General features: G+C 40.0%; 1 protein-coding gene across 3 annotated transcripts in view; it reads left to right on the top strand.

The window, feature by feature from the left end:
- Window positions 1-20,669, top strand: part of ibtk (inhibitor of Bruton tyrosine kinase) — a 58,155-nt gene that overhangs the window by 13,306 nt on the left and 24,180 nt on the right. For 2 of the 3 annotated variants that reach the window (XM_062981346.1, XM_062981335.1), the window contains exons 4-15: window positions 405-529; window positions 5,748-5,858; window positions 7,600-7,770; window positions 9,186-9,303; window positions 11,327-11,507; window positions 11,941-12,064; window positions 14,080-14,254; window positions 15,236-15,410; window positions 15,879-16,487; window positions 17,556-17,642; window positions 18,925-19,007; window positions 19,095-19,132. In XM_062981346.1, the coding sequence (XP_062837416.1) occupies window positions 405-529; window positions 5,748-5,858; window positions 7,600-7,770; window positions 9,186-9,303; window positions 11,327-11,507; window positions 11,941-12,064; window positions 14,080-14,254; window positions 15,236-15,410; window positions 15,879-16,487; window positions 17,556-17,642; window positions 18,925-19,007; window positions 19,095-19,132 (1,997 nt within the window). The remainder of the gene's footprint in view (window positions 1-404; window positions 530-5,747; window positions 5,859-7,599; window positions 7,771-9,185; window positions 9,304-11,326; window positions 11,508-11,940; window positions 12,065-14,079; window positions 14,255-15,235; window positions 15,411-15,878; window positions 16,488-17,555; window positions 17,643-18,924; window positions 19,008-19,094; window positions 19,133-20,669) is intronic. The other variant, XM_062981338.1, reaches the window with a different exon arrangement.

The raw sequence follows: 20,669 nt of genomic DNA on the forward strand, positions 1-20,669 counted from the left end.
TGTGTTGTTTGTAGTGTTGGACTTGGGGGATTCAAGTGCAAGCCCCCACTGAGCCAAAGTCTGTAGTTAGTCATCTTGGGCATGTTACTCTCTCTCTCAAAGTGGCTGATTAATCAGAGTTGTGCTGAAGATGAATTAAGAGGGAAAGGGTTCATATACACTAGTTTGCGTTCACTGGAGGAAAGGTGGGATGTAAATGTAACTGTTAAAATGCCTACAGAATGTATTTATGCATTTAGATTTTTTTAGGTTGTATGCCCTGATGATTCATAGTCTTCTGGAATATGCAGAATATGCCAGATATTTTTCTGGACTATGGAGCGAAGGCAGAAATTAGAAGTGATGTTAAAATAATGTGTTGCTTGCATAGGTTAGATGTTATAAATGGGTGTCCTTTGTCTCAGATCCTACAGATGTCTACACTTGGGGAAACAATATAAATTTCACTTTGGGTCATGGCAGTCAACAGAGTAAACATCATCCTGAGTTGGTGGATCTTTTTCCCAGGAGTGGTATTTATATTAAACAGGTAATTGAGACATTAATAAATATACTTCAGTATTGGTAGTACAAAGTGTGTTCCTTGTTCCTTCGTTTGCGATTACATTTTCTTTGGCATTTTTGTATGTGATCCTTGATATTGTATGGAAAAAAAAATACTCTATAGAGCGTTCCTGAACAGACTCCCCTTTCCCTTAAGTGAAGCGAACAACTTATAGGTTTAAGGTCATTAGATTAGATCTAGTACTCCCATCTCCATCATTCAGCACATGACTTGAGAACAGTTTCTCCTGTTGTGTTCTGTACTTGTGATGTCTGAACACATGACTGTTTTATGTAGAATCATCCTGTGTGTGTTTGTAAGACCTTTGCTCTATCAAACCAAGGTCTCTGTAGTTGGGCATTCTTTGCAAGAATCCCAGCAAATATTGGATGGTAGGTAACTCAACAGCCAATGGGTCATGATCGTCCAGTGAGCCTGCCATATGCTTCAAAACTACATGGATATACATGTGTATGAAATATTTATTTACTTATTTATTTATTTACAGCATTTATATTCCGCCCTTCTCACCCCGAAGGGGACTCAGGGCGGATCACATTACACATATAGGCAAACATTCAATGCCTTTTAACATAGAACAAAGACAAGACAAACATAGGCTCCGAGCGGGCCTCGAACTCATGACCCCTGGTCAGAGTGATTCATTGCAGCTGGATGCAGCTGGCTTGCTCTTCAGCCTGCGCCACAGCCCGTTTATGAAATGAGAAGCGAATTATTTTGCAATTGTATGCTTGTATCTTAAATACTGATAGTGCAACACACACAAGAGGCACAAAACTTTTCTGACAGGGAGGGGATTTCAATACCCTTCCTCTGCCACCATCTTAAATGTAACACACTAGGCACCTGTGAACTTACCAATAAGGCAGGGGGAGTTTATTTCTGCTGCCACTTTTTGAGGAACCTTGCTTTATTTATGCTGAGGCTTAGAGATGAGATTAAGAATTATTCTATAATGAAACAGGAACTATTTGTTTATTTGACTCTTTTGAGGCACATAAGCTTGATGGTTTTCAGGAAAATAAATATGGTACAAAATGCTTGAAGGATTCCAAATGGCTTTTGAATGCTTTCTTAAGAGGTTATTACTTCAAAACATTTCTGTGTGACTTTCCTTTATGAAATTTTTTGGCCTTTCCTTCCCAAAAGCCTTTAATACAATCACTTTCAAAAACTGACTTTTAAAACTTGAACCAAACTCTGAAGTCCTGACTAAACTGCCTTTTCAAACCTAAACTAGGACATTTGGTCCTTCCTGAGGTCTTAGCTAACCAGCTATCACCAATACCCCCTTGATGGATTGTCACCTTCACTTCACTTTATTTCTTAATTAGTCACTCTCCACCAGGGTGCTCCGAGTGACTTACAATTTAAAATATCATTCCACAATATAAAAACATTTAACAGTGACTATTTGGCAAATTAGATCTGATTTACTTAAATGCACAACCAAACAGCCAAGTCTTGAGCACTTTTACAAAAGGTCGCAATTCTGACATTTCTCTAACATATGGAGGCAACGAGTTCCACAGAATTGGAGCATAGGTTGAAAAGGCTCTATGCCTTGTAGCTTCCAGGTGTACCTCCCTAGGGCCCAGTATGTATAGGAGATTTTCCTGGGAGGATCGAGGTGACCACTGATGAATGAAAGGAATGAGGTGGTCCCTAAGATATAATGGTCCTTGGCTTTCGAGCTTTAAATGTCAGGATCAGTATCTTGTAAGAGATCCGATGTTCTATTGGTAGCCAATGCAGTTGTTTCAGAATTGGTGTAATATGGGATCTTATAGATGATCCCGCTAGCAGCCTGGCCGCTGCAATTTGGACCATTCGGATCTTCTGGGTTTTTGTCTTCGGAAGACTGGCATATAAGGCGTTACAATAATCCAACCTAGCGGTGACTGTTGCATGGATTACCATTGCCAATGCTTCTGTTGAAAGGTGGGATGCCAATTTCCTTGCCTGGCGAAGATGAAAAAAGGCCTGCTTATTTATGGCAGTGATCTGGGCTTCCATTGTCAGTGATGAGTCCAACACAACCCCAAGGCTTTTAACAGTAGCAGACGGAACCAGAACTTCCCCATCAAAATCAGGTAGTGACTGGATTAACTCTGGTGGCTGGCCGGGCCAGAGTATCTCAGTTTTGCGGGATTCACTTTTAGTCTACTCGCTCGCAGCCAACTCATCACTGCTTCCAAACACAGCTTAAAGCTCTCAGGAATCGTAGTTGTCCCAGGTTCGAGACGCAAGAGTAGCTGGGTATCATCTGCATACTGGTAGCACTCTATGCCAAAGCTCCGCAGTAGTCCAGCAAGTGGTCAGATGCAGATGTTAAATAACAGGGGCGAAAGGATAGCACCCTGGGGAACTCCACAGCAAAGGCAGGAGCTGTCAGAGCTTTGGCCTAACCACTCCACCCTCTGTCTCCGGTCCCGGAGAAATGAATTGAACCATTTTAGAGCTAAATCTCATATACCAGACATAGCCAATCAATGGATCAGCAAGTCATGGTCCACGGTGTCGAATGCAGCTGTAAGGTCCAAGAGTACCAATAGCACTGATCCGCCCCGGTCTGACAACGAATTTCATCAGTAATAGCTGCCAAGACAGTCTCTGTCCCATGACCTAAACGAAAGCCTGATCGAAAGGGGTCTAAGCCCGCAGTCTCATCTAAGAATTGCTGTAGCTGTCATGCCACTGTTCGTTCAACCACCTTGCTCAAAAACAACTAGGTATGGCGGCGTCTAGACATGGTTTTTTCAGAAGAGGGTAAACCACTGCTTCTTTAAGACACTCTGGGAAAATTCCTTGTTCCAAGGAGCTGTTAATGATGTTCCTTAAGGGATCTCGTAGTCCCTCCCAGCACTCCTTAACCAACCGGGAGGGTCAAGGGAGCAGGTAGTTGGTCTTGCTGCAGCTAGAGTCTTTTCCAGATCTTCCATTTCTAATGGCACAAAAAGTTCTAGAAGTTTGTCACTAGATGGCCAGAAAGCTTCTAGTTCCCTCAATGTGTCCTCTGTGGGAGGTAGCCCTTTGTGAAGCAGATTGATCTTATTTATGAAATGGCTCTGAAAGTTCTCTTCCACTCAAGTTTCATCTGATTTTTATTCCAATTTTCCACTCGTTTATGTAGAGAATCGGCTGTGTAATCCAGTTCTTTAAGGACACTTAAAAGTCTAATAGGATCCATCACCTTGCTGTGGTGAGGAGGCTTGCGTTTGCCAATGAACCTGTGGGCACAACCACTGGAGTCATGCACTCCCAGGAGTGGCCACAGGGGAGGATCCAGACCAAGCACAATCCGAAGACCCAAAGACCTCAACGGCGGAGCAGGCGGAGGATAACATGGTACATGTTACAATGGCTGTGAAGGTGGAAGAAGGCTGCAACAGACCGAGAAGCCACTCTCGTTGTGTTAACCACACCACTGCTGGGACCTCACTCTGTGAAGACTGTGTGTTGACCGGCCGTGCATCAACCTCCACACATTAAAAAAAATCACACACAGGCGTCTTCCAAGAAATGGAGGACCATCATCCTCGAACTATGAGGGATCGCCTAAATCACCAATAGCTATCCCAGCTATCACACTCGTTGAACTCCAGGGAATCAGCTGAGGTCTCCTTAACTGAGGAATCAGCTGAGGTCTCCTTAACTAAAAAAGCAAGAAGTGAAGGTACCATCACCAGGGGCTTGGAGGGAAGGGGCAGTGTTTGTTTCTCTTGCTGCCCCTGGCTCAGCTCCTGAGGACTCACTCCTGGCAGAACTGAGTCCCTGACTCTGCAAAGCCAGCAAGCAACACCTGCTGCTCAGAGGCTGGAGCATAAAAAGGACGTCACCTGCAGGGCCTCAGGCAAAGCAAGAAGTGAAGGTACCATCACCAGGGGCTTGGAGGGAAGGGGCAGTGTTTGTTTCTCTTGCTGCCCCTGGCTCAGCTCCTGGGGACTCACTCCTGGCAGAACTGTGTCCCTGACTCTGCAAAGCCAGCAAGCAACACCTGCTGCTCAGAGGCTGGAGCATAAAAAGGATGTCGCCTGCAGGGCCTCAGGCAAAGCAAGAAGTGAAGGTACCATCACCAGGGGCTTGGAGGGAAGGGGCAGTGTTTGTTTCCCTTGCTGCCCCTGGCTCAGCTCCTGGGGACTCTGGCCACTTCGTGCTGCCAGACTCCATCTTGACCCACCTCCGTTTCAGCATCCTGGGGTCAGCACAGAGATACTGGCATTTTTTCTTCCGGCCATGGTCCTTGACTCACCTGGGCCCTCTCGAGTGAATGCTGGCACTGCGACACCAGTTTTGTCTCATTGCCTGATGGAACATCTGCTCCTTTAAAACTATGTTTTAATGTTTTATTGTATGTATATGTTTTAATTGTTTTATAATTTGATATGTTATATTTATTATTTGTTGTATAATGCGGCATTGAATTTTGCCATAATCTGTAAGCCGCTCTGAGTCCCCTTCGGGGTTGAGAAGAGCGGGGTATAAATATAGTAAATAAATAAATAAATAAATAAACTGTTTCCAGCTCAACTCCCAACAGACTAGAATGTTCAGGAATAACTACTGTAATGGATGTTTAAGCTCCGCCCCTCTCTTGTGCCTTAGCATCTGTTTATTTGCATCTGGCCAATCAGGCCACTTCATGCAAATAGCTACTATCTAGCTCCTCCCCCAGCTTCTGTTAGAAAGGAGCTACAAAATGTCTGCCTGGTTCTTTTTTTATAAAATGGCTGCTCGCAAACCAACCTCTCAAAGTAGGCCACACACTAACTTTTCCTCTAGTAAGTCAAATCCGTTACAGATGGTAATGGAAAGATGATCAGGCTTCAGTCAAAGAAATATGAAATTGAAAATTAGCAACCAAAGCACAAGATTGGACTCACGGGTCATGAATTGTGGCTCATCGGATTTTGTAGCTTTACTGTTTTTTTACAGCTTGCCTCAACCTTCGTAAACATTGTTTACAATGTTCTCATTGGTGAAAAGGGAAATATCTTAAATATTTTTAGCACACAATTACCCTTGAAGCTTGTTTCTGGAATAACGTAGGCTAGAACAAACACAGCTAAGAGAAAAAAGTTCTATCTAGAGGAAAAGGTAAGAGTACTATTCCTTGTATTTATAGAATGCTCCACAGACTAGTCAACATAGCTGAATTTACGTTATTTTCTTCTCTCCTCAGGTGGTACTCTGTAAATTTCACTCCGTATTTCTAACCCAGAAAGGACAGGTTTATACCTGTGGACATGGTCAAGGCGGACGCTTGGGTCATGGTGATGAACAGACTTGCTTGGTATGGCAAAAGTAATGCCTCTTCTTAAAAAGAGAATTGGTTTTCAGAAGTAGTCTCTGACTCACTGCTGTTTCCATTGGGGATTTGAGTTTTTTTTAAAGAGCAATTTATTAATATTTCACAAGCTACTTCCAATGCAGTGTTAGGAACAATTATTGTTTAAGTGGAAGCAGGTGCTGTTTTTAACAAGGTTTAAAATCATGAGTACCTGTGGAGATCTTTACACACATACCTTATGACATAGTACCAGCAAATACTCTTCATTATACTGTCTTTGTACCAGATTGAAAGAGTGGGAGTATGATATAGTATTTTCATTTTTGATGAATGGCGTTTTAATTTCTTGGTTAATAGTAGTGTGAATATTGATGATTATTATGACTCGTTAATAGGATTCACTTTTAACCAACTTGGAAAACTAGTTAAAAGTGAATCTTGATTAATATTAATCCTAGCTAGTGTTTAAAATAGCTGTGTTTTGCACAAATAACAAGTCTTAAAACATTTATTGTACCTTGTCTCTCACCTTAAAATCAGTTGCAATGAAAGAACTATTTTATTGTTTTAAAGTGTCTTGAAAGCATCCTGGATTGGAGGAGATATAGTACATTTTAAAGGAATTTTGCTTAAGATCAGTATAAACAAAGATATACTATTGTGATCTGTCTAAAAGCAACACTGCATGCAGTTTGCATAAAGTATCATTTTATAACATAGCTTTGCATTTGCTTTTATTAGAATAGTGAAGTTCCTGCCTTATATACTCATAATGATAATGATAATCATCATCATCATCATCATAACAATAACAACAACAACTTTATTTTTGTATCACGCCTCCACCTCCCCGAAGGGACTCGGGGTGGCTTACATGGGGAAAATCCCCACAACATAGTGAAAATGCGACACATCAAAATTCATAAACAACATAATAAAACAATATAACACAAAACACATGGCACAGTATAAAAACAGTCATCAACAACAACCAGTGAGCATGGAATATTAAATAGCTTCTGGGCTCGGGTGAGTGGGCTAGTGCAACACAATTGTGAGGGCAGGGCTGATGGATAAAGTACAGATGTCAGATGGGAAAATTTAGGGATAGAGGGCATACAAAGTAGAACACTATAACTCTGGGTAGGTAACAATAGTAAAGTACAAGGACAAGACTTTAGGTCATAGCTCATAACTGGGGCCAAGGTTTCCTTGGTGACCGTCTAATCAAAAGCACAATGGAACCATCCACGTTTTTAGCTCTTTGCAAAAAATGGACAAGATGGGTGCCAGCGTGATCTCCTTGGGGAGGGAGTTCCAGAGCTGGAGGGCCACCACCGAGAAGGCCCTCTCTCTCGTCCCCACCAACCGCGCTTGTGACGGGGGTGGAAGCGAGAGGAGAGCCTCCCCAGAAAATCTTATGTATAAGTTTAGAAATTTTAATTAAAAAATCAACCCAAAAAAACCTGGGTCTACGTATCCATGGGTCAATGTGAATAAACCATCTTCTTCTCTAAGTAGAGTAGCAAAAGGCAAGATCTTTCTCCCTTCCAGAAGAACCTGAAAGAAGCACCAATCTCCTCTACTCTTTGCGGTGGCCTTTATAAATGCCTAGGCAGAGTATAATCTTGACCTCAAACCTGCACTTGACTTACATATGAGGTCAACTTATACATAAGTATATACAGCAATTGAATGACACATGACCGAGATACAGATGTAATTCTTTGTTAATCTCCATTAGATTCCAAGGCTGGTGGAGAGCTTGCTGGGTCATCAGTGTTCTCAAGTGGCAGCAGCTAAAGATCATACACTTGTTTTGACGGAAGATGGATGTGTGTACACGTTTGGTCTCAATACATTTCATCAACTTGGGGTTCTACCTCCTCCTCCAAACTGCAATGTTCCAAGACAGGTAATATGAACATTTTAGTAAGTGGTTCGTTTTGGCATACCTACAGCTGGATACCTGTAAATGTGTGTACTTGCCCTTGCATATGGATGCACTCTCATGTATGTGTATTCCTCAGTATCACTAGATGGTATCTGTTGCACTTGATAAAGGAATATTTGCGGCTCCATAAAAGTGGTGTCAGGTTGTTTGTTGCCGGATAACCATTCAGCTGTGTCTTCCTCAGTCCTATTCATAACTTTGCTGTGCTGTCCTTTATTTGAGAAGAGTAAATTTTGAAGAGCATTATGTGGCATCCTGTGACAGTCTGAGCCAAGGAGTAGGAACTATTTTTAGAAGGGTTGAGTCATCAAACTCTTGCTTTGGTTGATTCCTTGAGACAGGTAATAAAGCTGAGCAATAAATCTTCCAAAGCATAACTAGTGCATGGTATTTCAAGAGAGAGTAACCTGTTTGCATTCTCGTGTGCTCACCAGTGTACATGATTGAGGCTGCAGTATGTAACATGCCGAATACATGAAGTATCTGGCTTGTATGAAGGCTTATATATGTACCGTTCTATTCACATAGATCTCTCTTCTGCAGATGCATGCATTATCTATACAAATGGCAATGGCAGTGTGGGAGTGCTATAAAATATGTGTGCTTTGCATGCTAGGTTTATGTGCCAAGGGTTCAACTAAGCAGCAGATACATTAATACCCCCAACAGGCCAAAGGTTTTAGCAAATAAACAAAATACAACCCTGACTGTAGAAAAATATTTTCTGGGGATGAGTAGTGATAATTGCTGATCTTGTTTGCTCTCTGAATAATGTGATAAAGAATGGGGCAATACATAATTGTACCTAAGATTTTATCTTAATATATTAACTACCTCGCATTTTAAAAATATGTAAGTTATAGTTAAATGAAAATCATTTCAAGGCTTAAAATTCTATCCTCTAAAGCTACTTCATGCTCTTCATACCATGGACTTCAAAAACGGCCTTTGGCTCAATTGCTAAACAAGCAGCATTTGGGGGCTTTTGGCTTAGGTGTTAAAAGGAAGCTTGTCAGATGGTAAATATAAAGTATGAAAAACATAAAGCATTCATAGGATTTGTAGCAGGGCAGCAAATTGCTTTAAAAGCAGCTTTCAGCAATAAGAGCACCGTAAAGACAATTTAAATGATTTTTGTGTGGCACCCATGACTAAAAGTCGCATTATTCCTTGGTGAATTTCAGAAGAAAATTCTTGGGTTTGAGTGTCATTACATGACCCCATGTGTCCTCCTTAATAACTTGGTGATGGAAAATATTAGTATATTCCTAATAAGATGTGGTTTCTTCCCCTAAACTGTAGCATGTGCTGCTGTAGATATGCATTATCCTGAATGTACTAATTCATATCTGGCATCTGTGTATTTTTTTATACAGGTTCAAGCCAAAAATCTTAAAGGAAGAACGGTGATTGGTGTGGCTGCTGGCAGGTTTCATACAGTGCTGTGGACCAAAGAAGCAGTGTACACAATAGGGTTGAATGGTGGACAACTAGGTCAGAGAGGGAATCTTACTTCTGAACTTAATTTGGTGGAGGGTAGTATTCATAATATTGCCATGTTTATAGAAGTGATTTAAACATAAGATGCACAGTCTGAAAATATTTAAATTGTGCTCTCACTCTTCTATGATAACTTCCCTCTTATTATATTGCTGCTATACAGCCCTGTCATTTCCCCTGGGTCTGTCTCTAGTCAATTCTATTAATTCACTTTACCTACTAAAGGTATGCTTTGAATCAGAGAGGGAGGGAGGGACACTATATTTATTAAAATAAATATAGTGTCCCTACTTTACGGATTTTCACGTATTGCGGGAGGTCCTGGAACGTAGCCCCTGCGATAAGTGAGGGAACACTGTATATCTAAATCCATAATAAAAGCGAAAGCCCGTATGTGTGTATGTGGCACAGATGTCTGCTCACACAGACAGCCTCCGGCCTCCACAAACAGGCTATGTTTTCCTGGGTTAAAAATCTAGCAAGTCACTCTTTTCCACTGACATTGCGGTTACAGCGAGCACCATGAACATGCAGCCCAGCCCCTGCCAATGTCCTTCCCAAACACTACAGCCCACCACCCAAGGAATGCTTTCGTTTCATCCTAGGTTTTGCTTTTTCTTCCACCATAGGCAGGCATCCCAGGGTTCTCCATTGCTGTGAATTTGCACCGCCCCACCCACTGCCCTTTTTTCCCCAATCTCTCTGCATATAAAACAGAGCAGAACTGAGCTGCAACTAAACTTACTGGAGGAGTTTAGGGATTAACTCCACATGGTGGAAGTTGTAGTTCACCCTGCATCAAGTCAGAGCACTGTCACTCATATTGGGGAATATAGAGGAGTTGTAGTTCACCTACACCCAGAATGCTATTAACCCAAATAATGATGGCTCTTGGCCAAAGTTGCCATGCAAACCCGATATGCCCAGATTTGACTACTGTTGGGTTTGGAGGGGAACTAGACTGGAAGTTGAGTAGTAGGTACTGGGATTTATAGTTCACCTGCAATGAATGAACATCACACTTGGCACACAGAGCCCCCATAACCAATACAACATATTGGACAACTTCGGGAAAAAGGGAGTTATAGTTCACCTGCAGCCAGATAAACACTGACCCCCACCAACAATGCACTAGGACCGTACTTCACACAGAGAAGCCTCATGACCTACTGAACATACTGCAGGTGTTTCTGGGAAAGGGCCTTGATTTTGGGAGTTGTACTTCATCTCCATCCAAAGACCACTGAACCCAGCCAATGACGAATCTAGACCAAACTTACCAAACAGACTGAATATTGCCTGCTGTGGATACTGATAGATATTTCGGGGCAAATGCCCCGGGAATCTGGAAATTGCAGTAGTTCACCCCCATCCAGAGAGTACTGCCCCACACCTGGTACACACGCCCAAAATGGCCAACTTAGAATACTGGCAGGGTTTGGGAAGGATTCAGCCACAATTCTGGAAATTGTACTTCATCCACTCCAAACAGAATACATAACATTAAAAGACAAATAATACAATTCTCAAATGACCCGGGCATCGCCGGGTCCCCAAGCAAGTATGCTGTACAAATAAAAAATAGTAATTTTATTCATAAATACAGCTATATTTATTTTGCTTCTTCCTATGAGTTGGGTTCAGAATCATATGCTAAGCAAGGCATGGTGTGATCATGCTTTAACAAACCATTGTGTTAGTCTTTTAATAATGCATTTCAGAAATCTACAGCATTTACACCTACTGCATATTTGTTGTGTTCTTTGTTTGACATGATCTAGGCAGGAAGGGCCCTGGAACACCGCTCACCAAAAGAGAAAATGCTGGGCTGGTGGACCAATGCTCTAATTCAGTATAAAGCAGCTTTTTATGTTGGCCTAAGTTGATAAATAATTTTTTTGTCATTGGCTAAACAACCTAAACTTCCCCCCTGGCTTCGCTTCTAATAAGAAAAGAGTTATTAGAATAATTCAGAACTTCATGAATCTGACATCGAGGGTGTTCTTTTACATTGTAGGTTATTTGTCAGATCCTAATGGAGAGAAGTGTGTAATTTCTCCTCGCCAAGTCTCTGCTCTGCATCATAAGGACATAACTATGTCTTTTGTCACTGCAAGCGATGGTGCCACAGTTTGTGTTACAGAAAGAGGAGATACCTATTTGCTTACTGACTATCAGTGCAAGAAGATTGCTTCCAAGTGAGTGCTTTTCTTCAGAGAAATCTACACATGAGGTTTTGCGTTTGCAGGAGTTTTAATTGCCAAAGGGTAATAATGTGTTACGATTCTTGGATCTGTGTTGGCCTTCCACTTTTTTGTTATTTCTGTTATTGTAAAACATATGTGGACAATTGTGAGATGTTAAGCCATTTTCATTAGCCCTCATCTGCCTTAAAAAATCAAACATTGTTTTGTTCTCAGACCCGCCAAAACAGTTTTTAAAGGGCATTTTATGCCAAGGTTGTTTAGGTCCTGGGAAAATCCTTTTTTAGAGTCATGTTCTGCCCCGCCCCCTCCCCCCAGGCATTTAACATCCAAAATGTTTTGCAGTTAGATACAAAACAGTAAAATTAAAGCTTTAAAAAGATGTATGTTGCTGAAAATAAGGATGCTTTCTGTCGTCATTGTTCAGGCAACTAAATCTAAAAAAAGTCCTTGTCAGTGGAGGATATTTAGATTACAGAGTGGATCCTCAACACCTTAAAGAAAATGGAGGTCAGAGGATTTGTATTCTTGCACTGGATCAAGCTGGAAGGGTAAGTTTTACTTACCATTAAAATATATATGCAGCTGTAATGCTTGCAAGTTTTGTGTGCGTTGTTCTTGTCATGTGCCTTCAAGTGATTTCTGACTTATGGCAACCTTCATTAGGTTTTCTTAGCAAAACATGTTCCTGAGTGATGTGTGTGTGGGGTGGGGGGGGGGGGGTGGTGGCTTTAATATTTATCTTTTGCAGCTGAGAAAATGTCACTTACCTAGTGGTTTTGCCAGGAGTGCCTCTGCAAAATTAAACCTTGTTCACTAGCTGTGCCCATACCTTGAGATGCCAGATCTGGCCATGGTAGTCCATACCTTAGTCACATCCCATTTGGACTACTGCAGTGCTCTCTACGTGGGGCTGCTTATGAAGATAGTTTGGAAGTTTCAACTGGTTCAGAGATCAGCAGCCAGATTACTAACGGGAGCCCCATACAGGGAGAGATCCACTCCCATGTTGCAGCACCTTAACTGGTTGCTGGTCCGCTTCCAGGCTAAATACAAAGTGCTGACCATTACCTTTAAAGCCCTAAATGGCTTGGGCCCAGGCTGTTTGGCCAATTGCATTTCCTCTTACAAACAGCTCGGGCACTGTGATCAGCGGAGGAGGCCCTGCTCTCGGTCCCACCCCCATCTTAAATGAGGCTGATGGGAATGAGGGAAAGGGCCTACTCCATGATCGCCCCCCTCTCCACCTCTGGAACTCCCTCTCTAAAGAAAAAAAGATGGCACTATCCCCCACTCCTTCAAAAAACAACTGAAGACTCATCATTGCTCATTAACATATCGAGAGGAGGAGGATTCAATAATGAGAGATCAGTACCGGACCTCTGATTGAGAACTATTGTTGTATTTGGGCCCTGCTAGTCCATATTGGCCCAGTGGTTGATCACTGGCCACACAATCAACCCACATGATTTTGTGAACTTTGGTTGGCCCCTATAAATCAATATAGATGTCTCGTGCTTCGGTTTTATGTCGTTATATAATTTTGTTTGCCTATGTTTTGTTTAATTTATTGATGTTAGGTTGTAATTTTACGTCTTACATGTGGGGTTATCCTCAGTTATTTTGCCGCTACGTTTTTTTTTGTTAAGGCATTGAATGTTTGCCTTTTTGTATGTTGGAATTCTTCCGGAGTCCCCCTGGGGAGATAGGGTGGAATATAAATAAAGTTTATTATTATTATCATCATCATCATCATCATCAACATCCTCATTATCATTAGTGGGTTTCCAAGTCAAGAGGAAATTCAAACCCCGATTTCCTGAGCTGCAGTCCAGTTCTTAAGCAAGCACACAAGACTGGCTCTGTACATAGATATGTAGTGCTACTGTAAATGAAGTTTCTAAGAAAATTGTTCAAAGGGTTTTTGGAAAGAAAAATTGAATGAGGGAAAATAATTTCTTTGGTTATTGTAAAGTATTTATATCTCTTGGTCTTAAAAATGAGAACCTATGTGGTGAGTATCGCCTTATGACTTTGGAGACCAGGGCTCAAGCTCAGCCATGGAAACCTACTGGTTGACCTTGGACAGGTCAATACTCTCTCAGAACCAGACAAAGGCAAAGAAAATCCCTATTTGAACAAATCTTGCCAAGAAAACCATGTGATAGTCCTTACGGTCACCATAAGTTGGACATGATTTGAAGGCAAACAATAAGACAATAAGTCTTTAAAATAGCCAAATGAATTGTTTCGGTAGTGGTCCATTGAAAGGTAATTGTGGTCCCATTACTATTTTTTAAAAAAATATATAATTAATAGGATCATAGGTGAACAGAATATATCTAGTTTTTAAGGTTTGTATTTTAAAAATAAGACTTTTGGTAGTAAATAGATAGGTAAATTGGTTGTTGCTTAAATCTGTATGCACATGCATTTGAACAAACCATGAAGTCCAGAAAACATTTAGTTTAAAGCACCTTACTAGCATAGGAAGGACAGTTACTGTAAATATGGGTAAACCTATAATGGTCTCTCTTCCTTTCTCCACTTTGTACTAACATTTTAGGTGTTTTGCTGGAAATCTGCTAACAATCCTATGAAGCAGTGCCGGTGGATCTATGGCCGCCAAGTCTACATGTCTGATATCTCTCTAAATAGGAATGAAATGATGTTCATTACACAGGATGGTGAAGCATTCAAAGGAAAGTGGGTGGATGGAAATAAAAACTCAGAAAAGAAAGGTCAGCTATTTTCATAATGAGCATATCTTACATTTATTATATTGGCTGGCATGTATTTTCTACAAATATATAACTTTGACAAAACTACCACTTTCAGAGAGCATACACTTAAGTGGCTCTGGGTCTCAATCTCTGATCATACAGTTTTTACCCACCCCTCCACTCCCCAAAAGGTTAAGATATACAAATAAATAAAATCAAGTAACCTTATTCAAGTAAACAAAAGGTAAAAAATTCCCATGTGCACGTTCTTCAAGGAACTTGTAGAAAACTATCTTGTTTTGTTGCAGACCATGTTTTCCAGCCTTTTTGTTGGAGCTGGGAGAAAAAGTGCACTGTTTCTGCATGTTAAGCTAACTAGCAGTTGGTACTATCTAGTGCAGTGGTTCTCGACCTGTGAGACTCCAGATGTTTTGACCTCCAACTCTCAGAAATCCTAACAGCTGGTAACCTGGCTGGGATTTCTGGGAGTTGTAGACCTAAACACCTGGGGACCTACAAATCGAGAACCACTGATCTATTGCATTGAGGTAGCATGCAAACATTTTCAGGAATAAGGATTTTTTTTGTTAAAACAATGTTGTTGAGAGTGTGACAGTACAAAATAAACCTACGTTCTGTTACAGTCTTGGGGTCTTTTTTGAATAATGTGATTTGTGAAGAAATTATTTCATATGCTGTAACAGTCAGACTACAATTTTATGAGCACTGGTAAGTCTCTGCTGGAACCTGACTTTCCTACAATATAGTCATCTTGAAAATCATGCTGCAAAATAACTATGGTGGTTTTGCAAACCATTTCATAAAAAACAAATGTTGGTCTTTTCTTATCTTCTTATGAGATTAGGTATACTATTGAGAAAGCACATCATGTGTTAAGCAGTAAATCTGTAATTGTAGTGAAACAGATGATTATTGTAGAAAATGTTTTCTGTTTGCTTCTTCAGCTTGTCATCTAATTATTTTAACCTCTATCTTTAGCAGAGATAGTTTCAAACATTCAGAATTCCTCAAATGACATTTCATCTTACGATGCCAACAATATATGTGAACGGATACGACTTGAGAAGCTTGCTTTTGTTCACAGAGCAGTCAGTGTTGCCACAGATCCCAATGGTTTGAATTTTGCCATTTTACAGTCAGATCCAAAAACAAGGTAAGTTTCAATTGCTTGGGAAAATAATTTATCTGAAAATGATAGAGAAATCAGTGCTGGTATTAAAGGAATTGTTCTTACTTGTACCTTTTGGCACATCCGTTAAAATCCTGTCTCATTAAAGTTTGGCACGTGAGTTATGGTGGTGGTCTTGATTTCTTGTAGCTGACACTTTGCAAATTGAAGGCTATATGCTACGTTAGAGCTAGCAGCTTGCTGGTGTTAGTGTCCAAGATTCATTATCCAAGACACTTAAATTCCTCCAAGCCCCCTCTTTCCAAAGATTTCATGTACATGAGTATTCTGAATATGTGTTTTATAAATGCCCAGTTTGTATTTTAGTTAACTCAAGAAAAACAACATATTGTTTTATGAGTTCATGTTTCTTGTGATATTTGAGAAGAGAGGACCTTTTTAATAGGATAGAACCTAAAAGTAAATGCATACCCATATAATTCTGTCTTACAGCTTGTATGAAATTCCAAGCGTGTCAGCATCTAGCTTTCCTGAGGATTTTAGCAAGTTGTTGGGAGAAGCAGAAGTTATGGACACCATCCATGATGTGACTTTCCAGGTTGGCACAAGGGCTTTCCCTGCACACAAGTATATTTTGGCGATGCGTTCTGATTTTTTCCGGAAACTCTTTGCGTCTGATCACAGTTGGCTGGATTCTACTGACTTTTACCGTAAAGAGGAAGATGATGTTGGTTGTGATTTGTTTGTGGTTGAAAAACTTCACCCAGACTTGCTTATGTACCTTTTGCAATACATTTACACAGACTCTTGTGATCTGCTTGTTCATGGCCACCGGCCCAAGATGGTGTACAAAGAAAGACTGGAAGAAAATGAAGACACCTTAATTAAAAACTTGAATACAATAACTCTTCATGGGGATGATAATAGTAAGTCTGCATTTGAGGTTTACCGAAATAACCAGGAGCAGCTAGCAAACAAAAAACAGAAAAGTAAACCAAAATCTGCTTCTAAGAAATGTAAAGGTGTTGGAGAAGAAATAAATCTCATCAAAATGCTACAGGTTGCTGCAAAGAAATTTGGACTTGGCAGTTTAAGTTCAAGGTATGTCAATCGCATACTTGGACAAATACACAACATGTATCTCTGTGTATTTGTTCCAAAAGCCTTGTGTTAAGCGCTTTTGTCCATGGTACAAAAGAAAGACTCTACCTTTGCAAAAACATTTCAAGAATGTGGCTTCGCAGCTACTGACATGGCCACAATTGCATGGCAGGATTTTTTTTTTGAAAAGGTACAAGGGCATAACTCTTCTTTACTGTCAAAGTCATTCTATATGAGTTTATTTCTAAATGTTTGCTTTAGAATACAAACAGTAGCTTGGAAAACTACACTCTTTCTGGGATGCTGTTGATTTATCCTGAATAGCGTATACCAATTTAATTTGCTGTTGAATGGTTAGTCAATAATTATAAATGCTGATCTAGATTAGGTGTGTGTGTGGCTACTTCATCCAAAACTTACAACAGGATTTAGGCCCTAAACTGGAATCTTTACCTTACGTTATGAAATGCAGTTTGTGAATTACAAACTACTTACTGTTCATCCCTAAATCATAGCAAAAATGCCAATAAAATAGTCTGGCACTTTTTTGAGGTGGGGATTATAGAAAAGGTCAAACCCAGTGCTGTGAATGTTCTGGTCATGTGCTCCAAGGAATCTTTGATTGCATTTTAGGAGTTTTGTGGTGAAAGTTTTTTGTGACATTTGTGAAGAGAGTTGGATTTCTTAAAGACTGCAAAAGTAAACTCCCTTCCCTGTTCATGGTCATCTTTGAAAAAATAAGTAAAATTCCTGATAAACATTGGCAGATGTCTTCCTCATGCTTTGTTGGTTAGTAAAATATGATAAAATATTATAACTGATTGTAATTGACAGTGGGTTGAGAGGTGATGGTATTGTGGTGGCGGGTTGTTTATGTATATGTGTATATGTTTGTAATATGTATGGTGGGTGTATTACAATTTTAAAATAAAAAAGACGTTGAGGATTTTTGTCTGTTTTACTCTCTTCTTATTTTGCAGTGGGATATACTTAAAGTTGCAGCTATTTTTTATTAATATAATACATTTTGAGCACCGTATATGTATTAATAGCTTTATTTTGTTTCAGGCTGGATGGAATCAGAATAGAAAATGGAAGGGTTAATGTTGTTAACAGAAAAAGTGGAAATAAACCAAAGTTAAACCAGGCAAAATGGTGAGTTCGAAAAAGCCAGGTGCATGGTTAAAAGATTGTGAGAGAAAAGTAGTCTTGGCCCTTGTCCTCACTTCTTCCTTCTTCCTTATCTTCTTTATAAAATGTATAAGAGCTTCTTTATACATTTTGATCTTTTCCTGAACTTTGTATCAGGCATGCAAAATTATGTTTGAGCTAGAAGATACAGATAGATGTAAGGATATAACTTCTGAGCTATATTACACTGAAGACAATTATTTTCTCCCAAAATTGTTTGTGTTTAGCTTACATTAGGCTTTGTAATAAAACAGGTTTCACTGGAACTCATGCACAAAGATCAAGGAATCACTGATGCTAGTTATTTGTAGTCTGCTTTACCCTTATTCCTGTTCTTTCAACTCATGTTATTCATCTCTCAGTTTTTCTGCTCATCTTACTCATCAGAAAGTACAATCTGGATAGTGGAAGATACACTTTATTCATCCACTCTTAGTATTATTCTACAGAGCATTCAAGATAAATACAATTTTTATCAAGATTGTACCATTTATTTATTTATTTATTTATTTATTTATTTACAGTATTTATATTCTGCCCTTCTCACCCCGAAGGGGACTCAGGGCGGATCACATTACACATATAAGGCAAACATTCAATGCCTTAACATAGAACAAAGACAAAGACAAACACGGGGCTCCGAGCTGGCCTCGAACTCATGACCTCTTGGTCAGAGTGATTTGTTGCACTGGCTGCAGCTGGTTGCTCAACAGCCTGCGCCACAGCGCGGGCCCCTTAGCCTTCTATTTCATGACTTCCAAATTGGGTTGCCTTCATGAACCATGTTGAACAATGTCCATTTTGTAGTTATATAGTTCTAATATTCTTTAAAATAAATAAAAGTCTTTTTCCATTATCTGGGTGGAAGCCAAAAGGGGGCACTAGACACATAAGAATAGTTTATTTTACAGAGGGCAAATTGAAGGAGGAAAACAATTTTCCCCATTTTCACTGGTTATTCCCCCTTTCTGCTTCTTATTTCATAAACTTGGGTTTTTTCCCGCAATGGTGACATGAGTGGAGGGAATAACAGGAAAGCATAGGAAATGGTTTTACTCCTTCAAACCCCTCTCTCACTGTAAAATAGCCTATCTTTCTCTATCTAGCGCCTCCCTCTGCCCTCTGCAGTACCTAAAAAAATTCTTAAAGTGGTAAGTTAAGCATAATAAGGAGTACATTTGGTTAACCAATCTATTATTTACCAATTTATCTCTTTAAATTGGGCATTCTTTCTTTCTTTTTAAAGTTCATACCTCTGTGATGTCACCATGAAATCTATAGATGGAAAGGAATTCCCATGCCACAAGTGTGTTCTCTGTGCAAGACTTGGTAGGTCTACTGTATAGTATTTTTGTTACTTTATTAATAGTTACGTATTTTTAATGCATGTCAAAATGAAGTTTGTCTCCTTTTCAGACTACTTTCACAGCATGCTGAGCAACTCCTGGATTGAGGTAAGTGTATCAATATGACATATGGACATATGGTTTTGTTTTTCCTCTTTAATTTGTGTAGGAGTAGTTACTTGAGAGTTGTGTAGAGGAAGAAATTAATTACAAAAGGGAAATTGCTGTTGGACTAAAAAAACTATTTAAGATCATAAAAGCAGAAGTCCAAAGTCTGACTAGGATATGGATAAGATAGTGCAGAATGAGCACAAATATTTTTATGTTCTTAATTGAGCATAGCTAAGTTGTATGTTCCTTGTAGCACACAGTGAAACATTAACTGCACATTCGTTGTTGATGGTGAAATTTTAATTGAACATATTATGATTCAAGGTGCTGGAGCTTAATAGTGGAGTGTGTGTTGTCGAAGGCTTTCATTGCCGGGATCACAGGGTTGTTGTATGTCTTTCGGGCTGTGTGGCCATGTTCCAGAAGCATTCTGGAACATGGCCACACAGCCCGAAAGACATACAACAACCCAGTGGAGTGTGTCTTTGTGTCCAGTATATTCCAAACCAGATCTTTGACATCTCTGTGTAAACAGAAAAGTCTCTTTCCAAAACTCTGGAATGCCACAGCCAGTTATTGATACTTTCATATCTCTAGTTCCTAGGAGTGGTGTTTTCCAGTCAGTGAAGACAGTATTTGATTACATGCTTCAGTGATTTGATTTGGTTAGAGAAAACTTCAGGTGATAAGACTTTTCACAGCCGGAATCACTGGGATGTTATGTGGCTTCCGAACTATATAGCTGTGTTCTAGCAGCATTTTCTCCCAATATTTTGCCTGCATTTGCGGCTGGCATCTTCAGAAGATCTTCTGGAGATGCTAGCCACAGATGCAGGTGAAACGTCAGGAGAAAAAGCTGCTAGAACACGGCCATACAGCCCGGAAATCACACAACACCCCATAATGTAAATTATTGCAGTTTGCATTTCCGAACAACATCCTTTTTTTTGTAATACCGAATTGCTTGGGACTTGTAATATTGAGAAAGTGGCAATGCATCCAATATCAGAATGGTTAAAAGAAACCTTTGTAAACTAGACCAAGAATATGCTGGATGTGGATCAACAGATTATTTTCTAGCCTTCGCGTGAAAGAAAAAGGGTGCAACAAGCCTTCTTTGTAAAATATCTTTTAAGGCAAAGGTCTACAATAAGCAACTAGTTCTGCTCGCATAAAAGAATGAGATTGATTCATTGTCCTGCCTTTGTTTATTCCAGTCAACTCCATTTGGAAGTAGGTAATTATATCAGATATCTCCATTTGGTGTAATTGAGTCATTGCCTCTGGGCTTCTCTTGCTTTAGCTCAGGAATCATGCAAAGAGATACTGTAGATGGGTTACTTTGAGAGTGGGTGATATGCCTTGAATCATTCTCCTTCCTCAAATCCCTCCAGAAGTATTAAATGTAGGTGTTTCTAGCAGCTGTCCAGGAAGAAAGGCTGCCCAGCTATCAGAAATTTGTGAAATGTTCCCCTGAACTTCTTAATGTCTTGGTTTTCAAGATGATATCATAGGCATGTATTTATATATGAAG

The sequence above is a fragment of the Anolis carolinensis genome, chromosome 1 (genome assembly GCF_035594765.1).
Source record: "Anolis carolinensis isolate JA03-04 chromosome 1, rAnoCar3.1.pri, whole genome shotgun sequence".
Taxonomy (NCBI): Eukaryota; Metazoa; Chordata; class Lepidosauria; order Squamata; family Dactyloidae; genus Anolis; species Anolis carolinensis.